At 46.6% G+C, this 17820-nt stretch overlaps 1 protein-coding gene across 1 annotated transcript in view; it reads left to right on the forward strand.

Moving 5' to 3' along the window:
- PARD6G (par-6 family cell polarity regulator gamma) overlaps positions 1–15123 on the forward strand; it is a 66969-nt gene extending 51846 nt beyond the window's left edge. Inside the window, exon 3 of the mRNA XM_079783394.1 lies at positions 12327–15123. Within this exon, the coding sequence (XP_079639520.1) occupies positions 12327–13144 (818 nt within the window). The 3' untranslated portion in view covers positions 13145–15123. The remainder of the gene's footprint in view (positions 1–12326) is intronic.
- Positions 15124–17820: the final 2697 nt, after the last annotated feature.

The raw sequence follows: 17820 nt of genomic DNA on the forward strand, positions 1-17820 counted from the left end.
GGGGATCGAGCCCACAACCCGGGCATGTGCCCTGACCAGGAATCAAACGGTGACCTCCTGGTGCATAGGTCATGCTCAACCACTGAGCCACTCCAGTTGGGCAAGAAGCACTTTCTTACAGAGGAGCTCCCTCGTGTCACGTGAGCCTGAGTGAGGACTCGGACCGGTTGTTTCTCCTCCTGCTGTTGTCGGAACTAGAAGTAGAGAAGAAAATATCATTGAATTGGAGTGGACGTGGGAAACAGGATGGAGAGAGGGTGGGTGGACATTTGCCTAAACAATAACTACCTGTCCTAATTGTTTACTTTGTGGAAAATACAAGATGTAACAGATTGCTTGATAGAAGAGCTGTGACGATTTTCACTCTTGTAAAAAGCTATTTTAGGATCCCAGGTTGGAATGTTAGGAAAGTGACATTCTTCAGGACAGTTGGGAATTTTTGACTAATAAAGTGCGCATGCAGTGGCTCCTGTGTCAATAGCGGCGGGCTGTGTGTGCAGCTCTGAGGTGCTGCAGCCCAGGGGCCCCGCTGCTTCCTTCCCGGCACCTTCCGCCCTGGGTGGGCCAGGAGGGCGCTGTGCACCTTCACCCCTTCACTGGGGCCGACCCCACCTGTCAGGACGACGAGAACAGCTGGGCTCACAGTCACTGTCCCTCCTCCTCACCAGGCCATCTGCACGCCACCACCTCTGAGCCACCTACTCCGATAGACGCCTAGACTTGTTCACCTTTCAGTTTATTTGTTGTTGTTAATCCTCACCCAATGATATTTTTTTCCATTGCTTTTCAGAGAGTGGAAAGGAAGGAGGAGGGAGAGAGAGAGAGAGAGAGAAGGAGAGAGAGAGAGAGAGAGAAAGAGAAAGAGATTGATGTGAGAGAGACACATCGATTGGTTGCCTCCCACACGTGTCCCGACCCAAGGCCCGGATCGAACCTGCAACCCGGGTCTGTGCCCTTGACTAGGAATCTAATCCAAGACCCTTTGGTGTGAAGGCCAGCACTCTGACCACTGAGCATACTGGCCAGGGCCACTTTCCCGTTTAAATAACTGTTTTCCAACTTATAAAATGTTAGTAACCAATGTCACTACCTCCATTAAGAAAACTGGTGGAGGTGGTGGAGGTGTCCCCTGGTTCTGCCGGTCAGCCCGCCTCACTCAGCCACGGGGTCAGCGAGAGGCATCAGTCCACTTACAAAGCAGGAACCTCCAAAGTGCCCGGAGCACACTTGTCCTGGGTCCCCTTCTGCCAAGCATCCCAGACCAGCCTGGAGGACACGTGTTTCGCGGTAGTGAGGGTGGTCCTATGACACTGTGAGGTTATAGTTGTCGTTGTCCTTTCTCTGTTATGACCGACCAGGGTCTTGTACTGAAATATAACAAGTGCCCAGCGCAGCGACACTTTGGGTCCTTCCCATTTGCTTCAACTCCCTTGGAGGCTTGGTTAAATGAATCAGGGTCTCTGGACACAGAGGAGTCATCATTTCAGCATGTGGGACAAAGGTCAAATGTTAGGGGCCCCAGTGTGTGGGGCCTTCCCGTGGTTGCAGTTGTGGGGTCCCTAAAGAAGGGAGGCACCAGGTGCGGACGAAGAACGGAGCTCCAGCCCCATCTCCTCTCGTCCTCCAGCCTCCACCCCGCAGGGTGGACAAGGGTGAGTGACGTGCTGCAGGAACAAAGCCCTCATCCCTGCTGCGCACACGCTGTGGCCACCTCGGGCCTGGGCTTTTAGCCCCAGCGCCCGTGTGCCTGGGCACGCGTGGCCTTGACCCCCCAGGGGAGCTGGACACACTTTAGAAACCTCAGGTGCCGTAGCTGTGAGAACAGGCTGAAACCCACACGTGTCTCCCCCACTTGTCTGATAGTCCCTGCTGAGAACATTTAGTGGAAAATTGAAAATATTGTTTTGTTTTCGAATACGCTGGACTGAGCAGTTTCTTGTTTTCTTATGTTGGAACGGTGGTTCTGGGGTCACACCCTGACGGGGAGGTTGAAATTAATTGCTTGCAATAAACTTGTTGATGTCCTTAGGTTCTAATGGACGGGGAGGTATGTGTACGTATGTGCATTTAGTCTGATAACTCATACCAGCACTCAGTTTCAAGTATTTATTTGGTACAGGTAGAATATTTTATTAGTTAAAACAGATTAACAGTCTTTTTTTAAAAAAAACTTTTTATTATGAAACCAAAGCAAAATAACAGAATTTCAAAAATTAAAATACAGAATTTTAATTCTAAACACTGTTAAGTCTTATATGCATAAACCATGGACACCAACAATAGTGTGGTGAAGGCCTGGGGCGGGGGGCGGGTGCAGGTTAGGGGTCAATGGGGCGTGGAAAAGGGACATATGTAATACTTTCAACAATAAAGATTTTTTTAAAAAAACAGATGAACAGTCTTAATGTTGAGAAACGAGTCTATAATAATAATATGTAGTTCAAAGAAAAGTTTCAAAATCAAAATTGTGTACAAGAAGTCAGGATGATTAAGGAACTCAGACACAGGCGTGCAGATATAGTTGCTAGATGGATTAACAGTGATTTGAACAACAAAAATGTAGCGTAGCATTTAAAAGTAAGGGCTGGTTTTGACTGTAGTTACTGTCTGACTTATAATTAGGCAAATATGAGCAATCGCTGTATTTCTGTTTGTGAATTGCTAGAAAGTAAGGGCCTGGGAGACGCTCTCATTTCCCTGGCCTACTTTGCCATCCTAGACCGAGAGCGCCAGCCAGGCGGTAGGCCCTAAGGACACGCCTTCTTACCAGCTTCCTGCCCTTTCTCAAAATCTAATTCCAGAGCTTTCCACCAGGATGAGGAGTCCTGATGTCCTGCAGGTGGGGAGGCTACTGAGTTCAGCAGCTGACTCCCCACCCCCCCGACTGTGCTGCCTCGTTGGGGTTTCCCGGGATGTGGGCCGGGACTCCCGTGGACAGACACTGGCTGGCTTCACTTGGGAATGGACAGGGAGCAGGAACACAGTCGCTGGGGTGGGGGCACGTGGCCTTCGCCAACCCGGCCACTGGCCTCGGGGAGCCACGCTGTGTGTCAGGTAGCACCGTGGCTGTCCCTGCCTTCCTTTCGGAAGGAAAAACACAAGCCAAGAGCCACAGCCTTTGTTTACAGGTCCTGATGGGGACAAAGTGGTAGGTTTGTCACTCAGGAAATAAGTGGAAATGATAAATGGCTTTCTGGCAACGTCCTAGGTTAGCAATTCAACACCATTTACAACAAGCATGTATTAAAAGGTGAAGTTGGCTGGGATTACATATTGTTATCGGAAGGCTCCCCGACACGCCGTCCTCTCTGAGGGCCTGAGAGGTCCAGGACCCATGGTGAGCTCTGCTGTGGACACGGCATTCAGACAGGACACGAGGGAAGAGCAATGTGGACCCCGCAGAAACTGAAATGAAAGTGATAAGCTGTCACCTTTTGGACGAGAAGAGAACATGCCATGGAAGGATCTGGATTCCAGGGAAAAGACCAGTGGTTTGCCTTGGTGTCCTAGCGTGTGAGGCAGATGGAGGACAGGCCCTGGTAGAACTGGGTACGGGGGGCGGTGGGGGGGCAGCAGAGACGGGACACAGCCAGGACCACAGCTCTGGCCTCGTCTCACTGCAGCAGAAAGACCCGGTTGTTGGCTTCGTGGATTTTCTCTGGTCTTTTTCTGTTTGCAGTTTTATTGAGTCACTGTTTATCCTTACAGTTTTCTTCCTTTGTCTCGCTTGGCCTCATGTTGCTCTTTTTCTAGGTTTCTGAGTTTGGGGCCTAGATTACTGACTTGACTTGCCCTCTCTGATGCATTTGGTGCTGCACACTCCCTGCCCCCCCGTCCCCCCCCCCCCCCCCCCGCGCTGGTCAGCGTGGCTCCCTCAGCCGTGTTTTGTGTTCACCCAGGTCAGTGTGGTTTCTTCCTTGGAACCTTCCTCTTTGACCCATAGATTATTTATAAGTGTGTTATTTCCTGAGTGTTTGGAGATTTTCCTGTGGTCTCTGGTATTGATTTCAAGTTTGAGTCATGACTCACAAGCACACTCTCAGAGAACACACTCAGTGTGATTGCAGTTTTTAAGGATTTGTTGAGCTTTGCATGGCCCAGGATATGGTCTGCTTGGCTACGTTCCACAGGCACTTGAATGGGTGTCCACTGTTGTTGGTTGTTCCGATGTGTCTGCGGGGTCCTGTTGGTCGACCGTCCTATTGAGTGTATTGCTGATTCTCAGCAAACTTGTTCTATGAATGAGAGGAGGGTTGGTGTCTCCAACTGTAACTGGGGCTCTGTTTCTCCTTTCAGCTCTTCCAAGGCTTTGCTTGTCTTTTTAGTTTGTTAGTTTTGCTTCCCAGAACTTGCACATATTTCCCCTAATGTGGTGGCTTAGGGTTTTGTCCTTGTGTGTCCCTTCCTATCCCTGTTTCTCTCGGCCCCTTTGCCTGAAGTCTACTTTATCTGACGTCAGTGGAGCATCTCATGCTTTCCTTTAATTAATGTTTATGTGGATCCGACTTTGTCTCTCCTGTTACTCCGCCTTGTAGCTGGTGGGAGGCGAGTTCCCGCAGACCTAAGGCAGGATGCCCCACCCTCACTGTTCCCGTCAAGTCCAGAACGTACTCTTCTTACAGCGTTTTCCAGTTTCATTTAAAATTATGCCTCTCTCTCTCTCTCTCTCTCTCTCTCTCTCTCTCGCTCTCTCTCGCTCTCTCTCTCTCTCTCTCTCTCTCTCTCTCGCCCTTTCCCACTAGCTTCATGGTTTCTTCAAGACAGACTTTCTCTAACGCATCACTGTGTTGCTAAAGTCACAGGGCCTGATGCCAGTAGGAGCATGTGCTGAGTACAGAGGCTGCATGCTGGCTAGGAACACACACTGGGCAGTCGTCAGCATTAAAAGCCAAGGAACAAAAGCACAGACAGCCATACGTGGACCCAGTGAATGTATGGAAGGGGTCCGATAGATCCACATGTTGGGGGCATGTCTGTGGAGCAGAGCAGAATGTGTTCATATGTTATAATTTTTTTTAAAAAATCACTTTATTTCAGAAGTCCTTCTGGACCTTGCTATATCAACGTGGAATAAAAAAAATGATGATAATTTGCTCTGGCCAGTGTGGCTCAGTTGGTTGGAGCATCGTCCCATACACCAGAAGGTTGAAGATTTGATTCCCAATCAGGACACATACCCAGGTTGCGGGTTCAATCCCTGGTCGGAAGGCAACTGGTCGATGTTTCTCTCATACACCAATGTTCTCTTTCTTCCTCTCCTTTCCTCTATCTCTGAAATCAATAAGAACCTATCCTTGGGTGAGGACTAAAAGGAGATGATAATCTGGTTGATGCTGTAATTAATTCATTGATCAATCTGCTAAAGGCTGGCATAGGATTCTGGCTCCAAGGACTGGGTCCTCGTCACGCCCAGGTGTCCTGGCATTCAGCTTGTGCCTGCACGAGGGCTTGTCGAGGCCTCCGCTCCAAGCTGCCTGAATTCCTGCTCTGCACGTGGAAGTTACTTTGTCTTTGAAGTCCTTTCCTGAGCTGTGACCAAGTTCTGCAATCCCTAGAAAACTCAGGCGGTGAGCCTGCTTGGTGAAGTGCAAAGCCCAGCTGCCTGGGGGTCTGTTTCTAGCCTCAGATCTGGGCAGGACAGGTGTAGGCCCTGGGGAGGGTGTGTGCTGGGTTCCTGCAAATTAAGGGAAGTATTAATACCTTTTTGGAGGGAACTGAGCTGGGAGAAATTTCCTTGTTTATAGGTAGGCATTTGAGGGCATTCTCTTGGTGGTTCCTATGATTATTCTCAAATCACTCTCCTCCCATTTTTCCTTTTTCTCTTCCCAAACATTCCCATTCATGCTTTCTGTGGTTTATTGCTTTCTTTTAAATTAATTAATTGATTTTAATTCTCACCCGAGGATATTTTTCCATTGATTTTTAGGGAGAGTGGAAGAGAGAGGGAAAGAAAGAGGAATATTGATGTTTGAGAAATACATAGATTGGTTGCCTCCTGCATGCCCCTGACCAGGGACCCTTGGGTCTGCACTCTATCCACTTAGCCAAACCGGCTGGGGCGGTTTATTGCTTTTTTAATCTATCCATCTTTTATCTCACAGACGCATGAATGAGGAAGGGACCGTGTAGTTGACACTCCGACTGTTCTGTGGTTGCCTGTGAGCTGTTCTCACTATGGCTGCTGTGGGGCACCGATCAGAGAAATGGTCAGCCTTTGGCAAAAGGTGGGGGGTATGGAGAGAAACAGCACTCTTGTCAGGTTTCCATTAGCAAAGCAATGGAGATGGCTCCCACCCCAAACGGGGGAGGTTCTTGGACGCAGCAAAAATTCCACAGGACCATCCATGCCAAACACGACATGCGCGTGTGGGAGTGGGCACACCTTTGGGGATGGCTGGCTCCTCCTCTTGTCTGTGTGGACAGCCCTCATCTCCTGCCCCCATAAACCACCTCCATCGGCTCCCAGTACTTTTCTTATACTTTTCCCATGTCAAAAGAAAAAAGAAGAAGAAGAAAAAAAAGAGGAATAGTATAAAAAAAAGAAAAAAAAAGACATAAACCAAACACGCTGTTTTTCTGACATGAGAAAATGTTTCCCTCAGTGTTTCCCAGTGGCACCTGCCTGACAGGTCATTTACTTTTCAAATCATTCCTTGCTCATGGATAGAAATGCAACTGCTTTTTGTGTACTGGCTTTGTGTCCTGTTACCTTGCTGAATTCATTTATTAGATCTAACAACTTTTTGTGGCGTCTTTAGGATTTTCTATGTGTAGGATCATATCTGAAAATAGAGATAATGTTACTTCTTTCCCCCCAATTGGTAGGCCTTTTATTTCTTTTTCTTGTCTAAGTGCTCTGGCTAGAACTTCTAGTACTGTGTTGAACAGAAGTGGTGAAAGTGGACATCCGTGTCTTATTCCTGATCTTAGAGGAAAAGTTTTCAGTCGTTCACCATTGATCTGATGTTTGCTCTGGCTTTTTCAGACATCACTTTTACTACGTTAAGGAGTTTCCTTCTATTCCTAGTTTGTTGAGAGTTTTTATAATGAAAGAGTGTGGAATTTTGTCAGGTGTTTTTTCTGCACTAATTGAGATGATCATGTCCCGCCTCCCCTCTCCCCCACTTCATTTTGTTGATGTGTCTTATTATATTGATTTTTACCCCTACGTTAAACCTTGCATCCCAGGAAAAATCTCATTTGGTCTTGGTATAGAATCCTTTTAATCTGCTGCTGTTGGGTGTTTTGCTTTCTAGTATTTTGTTGAATATTTTTACATCAATGTTTATAAGGAATATTGATGTGTAGCTTTTTAAAATTTCTTCATGATTTTAAAGGTCTTTTTAAAGACTTTGTAGGTTTTGTGTTTCTAGGAATTTGTCCATTTCATCTAAGTAACCAATTTAGCTGTTGTTGTTGGGTGGAGTGTTCTGTATAAGTCCATTAGGTATAGTGAGTTATTGTGTTAAATTTTCTATTTCCTTACTTATCTTCTCTCTGGTCATTTTTGTGAGTGGTGTATTGAAGTCCAACTACTATTCTAGAACTCACTTCCTTAAGTTTTGTCAGTTTTTGCTGTCAGTAGATGTATAAATGTTTATAATTGCTATATCTTCTTGCTCGATTGAATCCTATCTCTATATATATAAAAGCCTAAGTGACTGAATGACCGGTCGACCAGTCAACCAGTTGACACTGGTTGCTTATGCCATGCACTGACCACCAGGGGCAGATGCTCAGTGCAGGAGCTGCCCCTGTGGTCACTGCGCTCCCACAGCCGGAGCGCCACTCAGTTGACCGACTGGTCTTGGGGGCCCACTGGCCCAGCGGCAGCCTCTCCCTCCCTCAGTAATCCTGCAGGTCCAGTCTCTAGAGAATGGGCCAGGCACCGATGGATCTGCACCGCTGGCACGATTCCGACAGCACCTCCAGCCTCCTGTCAGTTGGCCTTGGGCACCGGGGCTGCTTCCCCTCCCTAGATGCTCTGCAAGGAAGAAACAATATAAAAGCGGCCTCCAGGTGGCTTCCAACAATCGGTGCAAACATCAGCGGGATGGATCCAGACCGGCAAGGGCGTCCTACCGCCCACCCGGTGGGCCGATCGTATCCTGCCCGCCCCCCCCCTCGGGACAGGTGCCAGATGCAGGACTCATGGCTGGTGAGCACTGCTGTGGTGGCGTGAGCCTCTCCTGATCGGGACTAACTGAACGCGAGCCCGAGGCAGGCACAGCGGGGCCGGGATGCGCGGGAGCAGCAGGCAGCATTGGACTGCGGGTTTTGGCCCGATGCCCCAAGGGACCCCACCTGTGCATGAATTCGTGCACTGGACCTCTAGTAAATTAATAATTCTTGTAAATGGTTTAGACTTTTAAGTAATGTAGAAAATAGAATTTGAAATTGCAAACCAAAGTAATAGTAATACTGCTTTTTAGACAGATTATTTTTTCCTTTAAATATATTAATCTCTAAAATCATGGAAAAACAAAAAGTGCATTTCTAAACCATTGTTACAATAATATACTAGCTTTTATAACTGCACATGTATTTACCGTTATTGAGATATTTATTTCCCAGTCAGCTTCAAGTTACTATCTGTTGTTCTTTCATTTGACCTACAGGACTCTCTTGAGCATTTAAAAAAAAAAGATGTTTATTTTTTTAATTTAAATTCTTTATTGTTAAAAGTATTACAAATGTCTCCTTTGTCCCCCATTGACCTCTTCCCGCCCGCTCCCACCCCCCAGCACAGGCCCTTACCCCTCTGGTGTCTGTGTCCATTGGTTATGTTTATATGCATGCATACAAGTCCTTTGGTTTATCTCTGACTCCCACCCCCTCCTGCCTTCCCTCTGAGGTTTGACGGTCTGTTTGATGCTTCTATGTCTAAGATTTTTTAATGTAGTTCTTATTTAGGTAGTTTCAATTTATTTTTAGAGAGAGAAACATCGATGTGAGAGCCTAACATTGATCTGCTGCCTCCTGCATACCCCCTACTGGGGGTCAAGCCTGCAACCTGGACATGTACCCTGACCGGAATCAAACTGGCAAACCCCAGGTGCATACGACAATGTACAATCAACTGAGCCACACTGGCTGGGGCACCCTTGAGCATTTCTTGCAGGGCAGGTCTAGTGCTCACAAACTCCTCAGCTTTTATCTGGGACTATCTGGATTTCTCACAGTTTTGCTGGATGTAAGATTCTTGGTTGACAGTTCTTTTTCTTTTCTTTTTTAAAATATATTTTTATTCATTTCAGGGAGGAAGGGAGAGGGAGAGAGATAAAAACATCAATGATGAGAGAGAATCATTGATTGGCTGCCTCCTGCACCCCCCACACTGGGGCTCAAGCCCGCAACCCAGGCATGTGCCCTTAGCTGGAATTGAACCCGGGACCCTTCAGTCCACAGACTGATGCTCTACTCACTGAGCAAAACTGGCTAGGGCAGTGGTCGGCAAACTGCGGCTCGCGAGCCACATACGGCTCTCATGCTGCAGTCTGCTGCTCTGTTGACTAATGAGTTTGCCGACCACTGCTAGGGAAAAACACTTAAAAATATTTTAATAATGTACTAATGTCTTTAACCTGAAGTCAAAACTTCTGGGTAAGGGTAATGCCTTACGCAGTGGTCGGCAAACTCATTAGTCAACAGAGCGGCAAACCGCGGCTCGAGAGCCACAGTTTGCCGACCACTGGGCTAGGGCAGCAGTACTTTTTCTTTTAGCACTTTGACTATATCAGCCCTCCGCCTTCTGTTCTCCAAATTTTCTGCTAAGAAATCTGCAGATAATCTTACTGATGCTCCCTTGTATGTGATGACTCTCTTCTCTCTTGCTTTTAAGATTTTGTCTTTGTCTTTTGAAAGTTTGATTGTAATGTATCTCAGTTTGGGTCTCTTTGACTTCATCTTACATAGAGTTCATTGAGCTTCTTGGATGTTTATATTCATGCAGTTCATCAAATTTGAGAGGTTTCAGGCATTTTCTCTTCAAACATTCTCTCTCCATCCCTTTCTCTTCTTCTGGAACTCCCATGATGCACATGTTGGTTTTGTTAGCGTAAAAATAAAAGGCCTTTCAAAATGAGAAGCAAACACATGTTTATGTGAGATCAGTAAGAATAGCTATTCAGGAAGCACTGATTCAGGTAGAAGCCCAAATAGTATTCTGGTTAGGAGACAAAGGCAATGGGTATTTATGAGAAAGGGAAGGGGAACAATTATATCCATAGAAGGAAGGCATTTCTACAGATGCAGATAACATAACATAGTGACGCCAATTCCAAATGATGCTTTCAATTTTCAGTCGAGTAGCCATCAATCTAGTAGTCATAATAACTGTTTTCTTGTTATCTTTGCAAACAATTTGGGGGGGGGGGTGGCACTCAAAATTGCTTGGGCCCAGTCCAAAGTTATTTTGTCCTGCTTTAATATCCAAAGATTTGAGGCATAAGATATGCAAGGCAGTTCCTCTGGGAGCGCAGCTCCGGCTGGCTCCATTTTAAAGGGACTCCATTTTTATTATAGTTTACAGTGTGCTTTGTGGTGTCCCACAGGTCCCTGAGGCACCAGACATTCACTTTTCTCCAATTTTTTTCTTTTAGTTTCTCAGCAATAATAATGTATATTGTCCTAGCTTAAGCTCATTGATTCCTTCCTTTGCAAATTCAAAGCTGACTTTGAACCCCCCTAGTGAATTTTGTACTTCAGTTATTATACCTTTCAGCTCCAGAATTTCTATTTCGTTTCCTCTTAGGTTTTCTGTCATTTAGTGATATTTCCATTTTGTTCACACGTTGCTTTCTGGTCTTGCCTTTTCAGAGGTAGTTTTGGGGAGGAGGAGGCTTCTTTTTTTTAATGGAACATACTCTCCTGTTGAATATGTTGTGGTGTTTTTTTCTTGAACACTGGACATTTGGATCTAATACCTTAACTCTGGAAATCAGATTCTCCCCCTTCCCCAGGGTTTGCTGGTTTAGTCTTTTTATTTATTTTTTATTTTTTTATAGGCTCTTTCTGTGCCTCGGATGAGCCTGAGATGTTTCCTCGGGTCTTTTCTGGGGATGTTTTGCCACTTTGTAATTTTCCTCTATGTGCAGTTGTTTTTGTGATTAAAAAAAAAAAATCCTCACCTGAAGATATGTTTCCATCAATTTTAGAGAAAGGGGAAACTCAGGGACGAGAGAAAGAAATAGATTGGTTGCCTCCCGTATACACCCCCATCAGGGTTCCAATGGGCAACCTGGGTATGTGCCTTAACCAGGAAGTGGATCCGCAACGTTTTGGTTCACTGGAAACACCCCAACCAACTGAGTCACCAGGCCAAGGTGACAGTTGTTTTTGAATGTCCTCGTCTTTAATGTCTGGCTCCCGGACATTCTTCCTTTAAATCTCACAGAAGCCACTTGAGCCGGGGAGGGGCTTCACACCTAGGGGGAGGGGCATCGACAATGGCTACCCATCTCTTTGTCTGCATCTCTTTAGCCAGAAGCAGCAATCAGCCATCAGCACCGGCTCCCAGTATTTGGAAGACAGAGTCTTTCTGGCCACAGTGGCTTCCACAGTCTGTACGGGCTGCTGTGTACGAAACCACGTGCACAGCTGCCTGCCAGGGAGTTGGGGCGGGGGATGGGCAGCCTCACTGTGCTAGTCAATGGGATTTACCAAAATTGACCATTTTCTCTCCAACTCATCTTCTTGTAGGTACAGACCTTCGATACAGACTCCAGAGTTCCCAAATGTTGTCCTGCTGGGGAGAAATTCCTGGTACTTCCTCTCCACCATCTTCCCAGAATCCTGACAGGCACTCCTAACCCTTCCGCCTATTGTTAATTCTCTTTATCGCAGTGTCTTGTTAGTACCTCGTAATCTTTCCATCGTTTCATTGGTTGCCGTGGGTCAGTTTTGAGATTTGTAGAAAGTCAATTATAGGGACGTGGCTGCACTTGAACTTGGCCTCAAACATTTGCCTGGTGAATACTTGTTGGGCCAGCCCAGCTGCTACCAGGATGGCTGTGCGCTTATCATCCTGGAGGTTATTTGATACTTTCCAGAACGGGGAAGTGTGACAGAATGAACAGACAGTTCAACTCCGAAGTGTGAGTGTGTGTGTGTGTGTGTGTGACTTGTGGGGCTGGGGTGAGTGGGGCCCACTCTTCCGATGGTCCCCGGGGTCCCGTGGGGAGTGAGTCTGAGAAGCGGCTGAAAGGTGAGCCGCAGGAAGAGCCGAGATGTACCGGATGCAGCCCGGGCTCCGGGTGGCTGCGCTGTTGTATTTATTGTGCTTTGTCACCGGCGTCCTCGGTCCTGACTCTCATCTTCTCTTCCAGAGGAGGCTGAGCACGGCCTGGCGACCGGCTCGCTCTCGCGGCGCAAGAAGGCGCTGGCGCTGCGGGAGGAGGGGCCCCGCCGGCGCGCGCACCTGCACATCGGGCTCCCGCACGACTTCCGCCCCGTGTCCTCCATCATCGACGTGGACATCCTGCCCGAGACGCACCGGCGCGTGAGGCTGTACCGGCACGGCTGCCAGAAACCTCTGGGCTTCTACATCCGTGACGGCATGAGCGTGCGGGTGGCGCCGCAGGGGCTGGAGAAGGTGCCGGGCATCTTCATCTCGCGCATGGTGCCGGGGGGCCTGGCCGAGAGCACCGGGCTTCTGGCCGTGGACGACGAGGTGCTGGAGGTGAATGGCATCGAGGTGGCGGGGAAGACCCTGGACCAGGTCACGGACATGATGATCGCCAACAGCCACAACCTCATCGTCACGGTCAAGCCGGCCAACCAGCGGAACAACGTGCTGCGCGGCAGCCGCGCGGCCTCCGGCAGCTCCGGCCGCTCCTCGGACAGCACGGCCAGCCGCCACAGCCTGCAGGCCCCTGCGCCACACGGCCTGCACGCTGACGACATGGAGAGCGACGAGGAGCCCGACGTCGTGCTGGAGGGTGACCTGGAGCCCCGGTCGGTGCCGCGGCTACCTCCCGGCAGCCTCACCCGGGTCAATGGGGCGGGCCCAGCGTCCGGACTGCACGGCCCTGGGCGCGAGAGCAGCCTCCTCCGGCTGATCAGCTCCCTGCGGTCCGACCCCCGCCACAGCCTGGCGCTGCCCCCCGGCGGCGTGGAGGAGCACGGGCCGGCTGTCACCCTTTAGCGCGGGGCTCCCCCTGCAGCGCCGGGCGTCACCCTGGAGCATCCTGGCCCAGCCCGAGCGTCCTGACAACAGTCTGGCGGCAGGGACCGGTCCCCTCCCGTTTTTAAAATAAGAAAGTAATTGTATATGTCACCCCTCCTCTGTATTTTTATTTATCCCTCCCTTTTCTTCCACAACCCACCTCGATGTTTCAACTTATGGACAGAAAGTAAAAAATACTGCCTATTTTTATAAATTTCTCCACAAACAGAAGGTGCCCACTTGTGTGCACACACCAGGCCCGTTGCAGGTCCAGGGCCTTTGTCAAGTTATTTTCTGACCAAGTGTAGAAAATACTTGCTTTTTAAATTTTAAAAAGACTTTATTTTTTTAAATGAAGCTTTAAAATGACCCTTTAAAAGGATAAATTCATGTTTTTAACTTCAGCGATGCAAACACACCTACATGTTGGCGCCGCGTCTTCTCTGTTTCACGTGGAACCTTCTGGTGGGCTGGACACTGCGAAGAAGGTACATGGCAAGAAGGGAAAGACTGGTTTTTAAGAACAGACGCACCCACGTCTCTCATAGGTATGACTGTAGAAGACAAATTTCAAATGGTCAGTTCATAGTCCTGTTTCAAATAGCCAAATGGGAGCTGCACTCCCAGACCTCACTGGGAAAAGGCGCTCTCCTGAGGTCATGCCTGGTGACCTGGGACGCCCTGAGGGCTATCAGTTGCCCTCAGGAAAGCAGCCAGCTCTGCTCAGCAATTCCATTTGTGATCAAAAGCCAGTATTTACTTGGAGATAAAAACCAGTCTTTTCCATGACTTCACTGACTCTGAGCACAATTTCTGAAATGTTTCCATAGAAATGGTGGACAACCCTACCACACCTCCAGACAAGCCTTTGAAAGCTCACAGACATTTGGGCCTGTGTCGGTTATCTTCATTTTAAAATATCTTCAGATGAAACGTAATGATTTTTATCTCGGATTAGACCCATTGCCACTTCCCTTTGATCTTCTAGCAATATTTACATATGTAGGAATTTTGAATGTTTTATTCATGTTTATACCAATGAAATTTTATATGAAGTGTATATTCTGTTTGAATCCGATATTGAGGAGAAAATGTTACAGTTATATTTTGAGGACTAAACTTTGACCAAATAAAGCTTTCATATAAATACAGGTAAAAATATTTTTTTAGGTGGCCTTTCAATGCAAGCTGCTGCTCCTGTGGCCCAGCACCCCCTGCTGGTCAATGGCAGAACTGTCCTTCCTTCATGGATGTCAGACTATCTGAAAACTCTCTCACTGTTTTCATTTTTCCTGAACTTGTTAAGTGAATAGCAAATTATTTTTCTTTTGTGCATCAAGTATTTATTGTTCAGAAATAGCTTTTATTGAGTACTTGTTCCCTGCGCCTATGTTTGATTTTTTTTATTTGAATGCCAGTCTCTCTCCTACCCATTTTCCCCTTGGCATAGGGAAGACCAAAGACACTCCCCACTTTGAGGTCCTAGTGAGAGTGCACACACTTCCAAATTTGTGGGCTCCAATGAACTGTGCAAGCATCTTGTTTGGTGCCCCAGCAGTCGGAGGTATTTTTTTTTTTTTAACCATGACACGTATTATAAAACCAAAACTCTAATGCTAACATACTACCACAAAGGAAATGTTATTTTACTAAGTTATTGCTGGTTCAAGAGTATCTTGTTGAATAACTGGGTCTGTTACCACAAAATAAAGTTATATTTCTTATCATGTTTTAAGTTGTTAAGCAAATGTGAATAATTTTTTTAAAGAAAAAAAAAAAGATTGTGCGCTATTCAGAATTTTAGGAGTTACAAATTGCTTGGAATAGCTGCTTGCGTGTATTTTTCTACCCAGGTCTTTACTTCTGCCATTTTCTTTAAAAAGCAAACAATATTGTATTACGTGTTAAAGTTTTCTTGGTTTTATATATCAAAGAATAAAAACATTTTCTTTGTGTTCTTCAGTTGTGTTCTAAATAACAGAGACAATATCAGTGTTAACAACAAAACAGATAAACTTATAGCTCTGGTGGGATGCCTGGAATACTTATGATGTGCCTGTCATGGATCATATATATACTTATTTTTTAAGCCTCACCTGAGGATATGTTTTTATTGAGAGAGAGAGAGAGAGAGAGAGAGAGAGAGAAACATTGATGTGAGAAACATCTATCAGTTGCTTCCTGTACACTTCCTGACCAGGTTCAACTTGACCAGGTTTGACCAGGGATTGAACCTGCAACCTGGGCATGTGCCCTGACCAAGAATCAAACTCACAACCCTTCGGTGCAGGGGAGAATGCTCCAACCAAAGGAGCCACACTGGCCAGGGCTGTCATGGGTCATATTTTTTCACTTAATCTTCACATGTTCTCCATGAAGCAAGTATTATCCTCATTATACAGATGAGAAAATGGGTCTAAACTCAAGCAGGTAATAGTGTCATTTTAAATTACCAAATTACAGACATATTTGGTGGGAGATTGATGTGTCTTAGGTCTATAACCTTCTTTTGAAGTCCTTTTGAAAAAGCTTTTCTGAATTCTTACACAGCTCCTCCTAAATATACTCTGGTTTGCAAAATTTGCAATAACACATTATCATCCCACTTCTGGATTAAAAAACACACAAAGAAACATTAATTTAAAAAATATATGTGTCCTATGTTCATTGCAGCATTATTTTCAATAGCCAAGACATGGAAACAACCTAAGTGTCTATCACTGGAAAAATGAATAAAGATGTACATATATATAACGGAATATTATTCAGCCACAAAATAATGAAATCTTGCACAATGTGACATGGATCAACCTTGAGGGCATTATGATAAGTGAAATAAGTCAGAGAAAGACAGATACAGTATGATCTCACTTGTATGTGGAATTAAAAACAAACAACAAAAGATACAGGAAACAGATTGGTGGTTGCCAAAGGGGTTGAGGGAGGGAGAAATGGGGGACAGGGTAAAAAGGTACAAACTTTCAGTTGTAAACTAAGTCATGAAGTTGTAATACAGAATGGCGACTGAACCGCATTCAACATGGCCAGGGGTGAACCTGAAGGGTGGTGAAGGATTAAAGAAGACAGACAAGAGAATACAGTTGGGGCTAGGTAGGTTCACTTGTGCCTGGATGAGGACACAGTGATCCAGCCTGTAAGCCCAAAGCTTTATTTTATAGTCAGAGCACACAAAGCAAAACAAGGGGAGTGGTTTACAATGTTCTTGCAAGTTTCAAATCTATTCCATTTCTCAAGCCTTGTTTTGGCATCACTTGCTGCACCTCCCACAGCCCACTAGCTACCTAGGAGCAAGGGAGGACTATAAGGTCAAGTTTAATTGTGCTAGGAGGGCTCTGCTCTCCAAGCTGGGACTTGTTTGTGGCCCTGCCACAGATCAGTCCGAGGCTTAACCCTATAGCCACTCCCTAAAGGTGACTATTCTATATAATAAAAGCCTAATATGCAAATTGACCTAACGGCGAAATGACCAGTGGAATGGCAGGTTGCTATGATGCGCACTAACCACCAGGGGGCAGACACTCAATGCAGGAGCTTCCCCTAGCCTGCAGGCCCCAGGCCAGCAAAGGTAGGTGCCAGCAGGGGTCCCCAATCGTTCTGCCGGTCACCCTGCAGAGGGAGGTGACTGGCAGCTGTGGCGGGGGAGGGGGGAAGAAGCTGGCCAGTGAGAGGGCGGTGCCACCCCTCGATTGCCCCGCCGATCACCTCCCACAGAGGGAGGTGACCAGTGGTGGCAGCAGGGGGTGGGGCTGGCGAGTGGGCGGCACCAGGCCAGCCATGGCAGGTGCCAGTGGGGACCCCCCGATCACCCTGCTGGTTGCCCCACAGATCGGCCCTAATTGCTGGCCAGGCCTAGGGACCCTACCCATGCACGAATTTCGTGCACCGGTCCTCCAGTAGTTAATAATACTGTATTGTGTATTTAGACGTTATAAAAGAGTAGATCTTAAAATTCCTCATTATATTCAATTATACCTAAATTTTAAAATTTTTTCATGAGAATCCAGAGATCCTGGCTCCCAGCACTGGATTTTCCCATTAAATAATATTTCGTGCCCTGGCCAGGTAGCTCATTTGGTTAGAGCAGTGGTTCTCAACCTTTTTAATGCCACGACCCTTTAATACAGTTCCTCATGTTGTGGTGACCCCCACCCATAAAATTATTTTCGTTGCTACTTCATAACTGTAATTTTGCTACTGTTAATGAATCGTAATGTAAATATCTGTGTTTTCCGATGGTCTTAGGCGACCCTGCTAGTGGTTCTCAACCTGTGGGTCGGAACCCACAGGTTGAGAACCGCTGCTGTAGAGACTAAGACCATCGGAAAACACAGATATTTACATTACGATTCATTAACAGTAGCAAAATTACAGTTATGAAGTAGCAACGAAAATAATTTTATGGTTGGGGGTCACCACAACATGAGGAACTGTATTAAAAGGTCACGGCATTATAAAGGTTGAGAACCACTGGGTTAGAGAGTCATCCCAATATGCCAAGGTTGTAGGTTGAATCCTAGGTCAGAGCACATACAAGAAGCAACCAATGAATGTATAAATAAATGGAACAACAAATAGATGTTTCTCTCTGTCTCTCTCCCTCTCCCAAATCAATGAAAATATTTTAAATATCTCCT

The sequence above is a fragment of the Cnephaeus nilssonii genome (assembly GCF_951640355.1).
Source record: "Cnephaeus nilssonii genome assembly, chromosome: 11".
Taxonomy (NCBI): Eukaryota; Metazoa; Chordata; class Mammalia; order Chiroptera; family Vespertilionidae; genus Cnephaeus; species Cnephaeus nilssonii.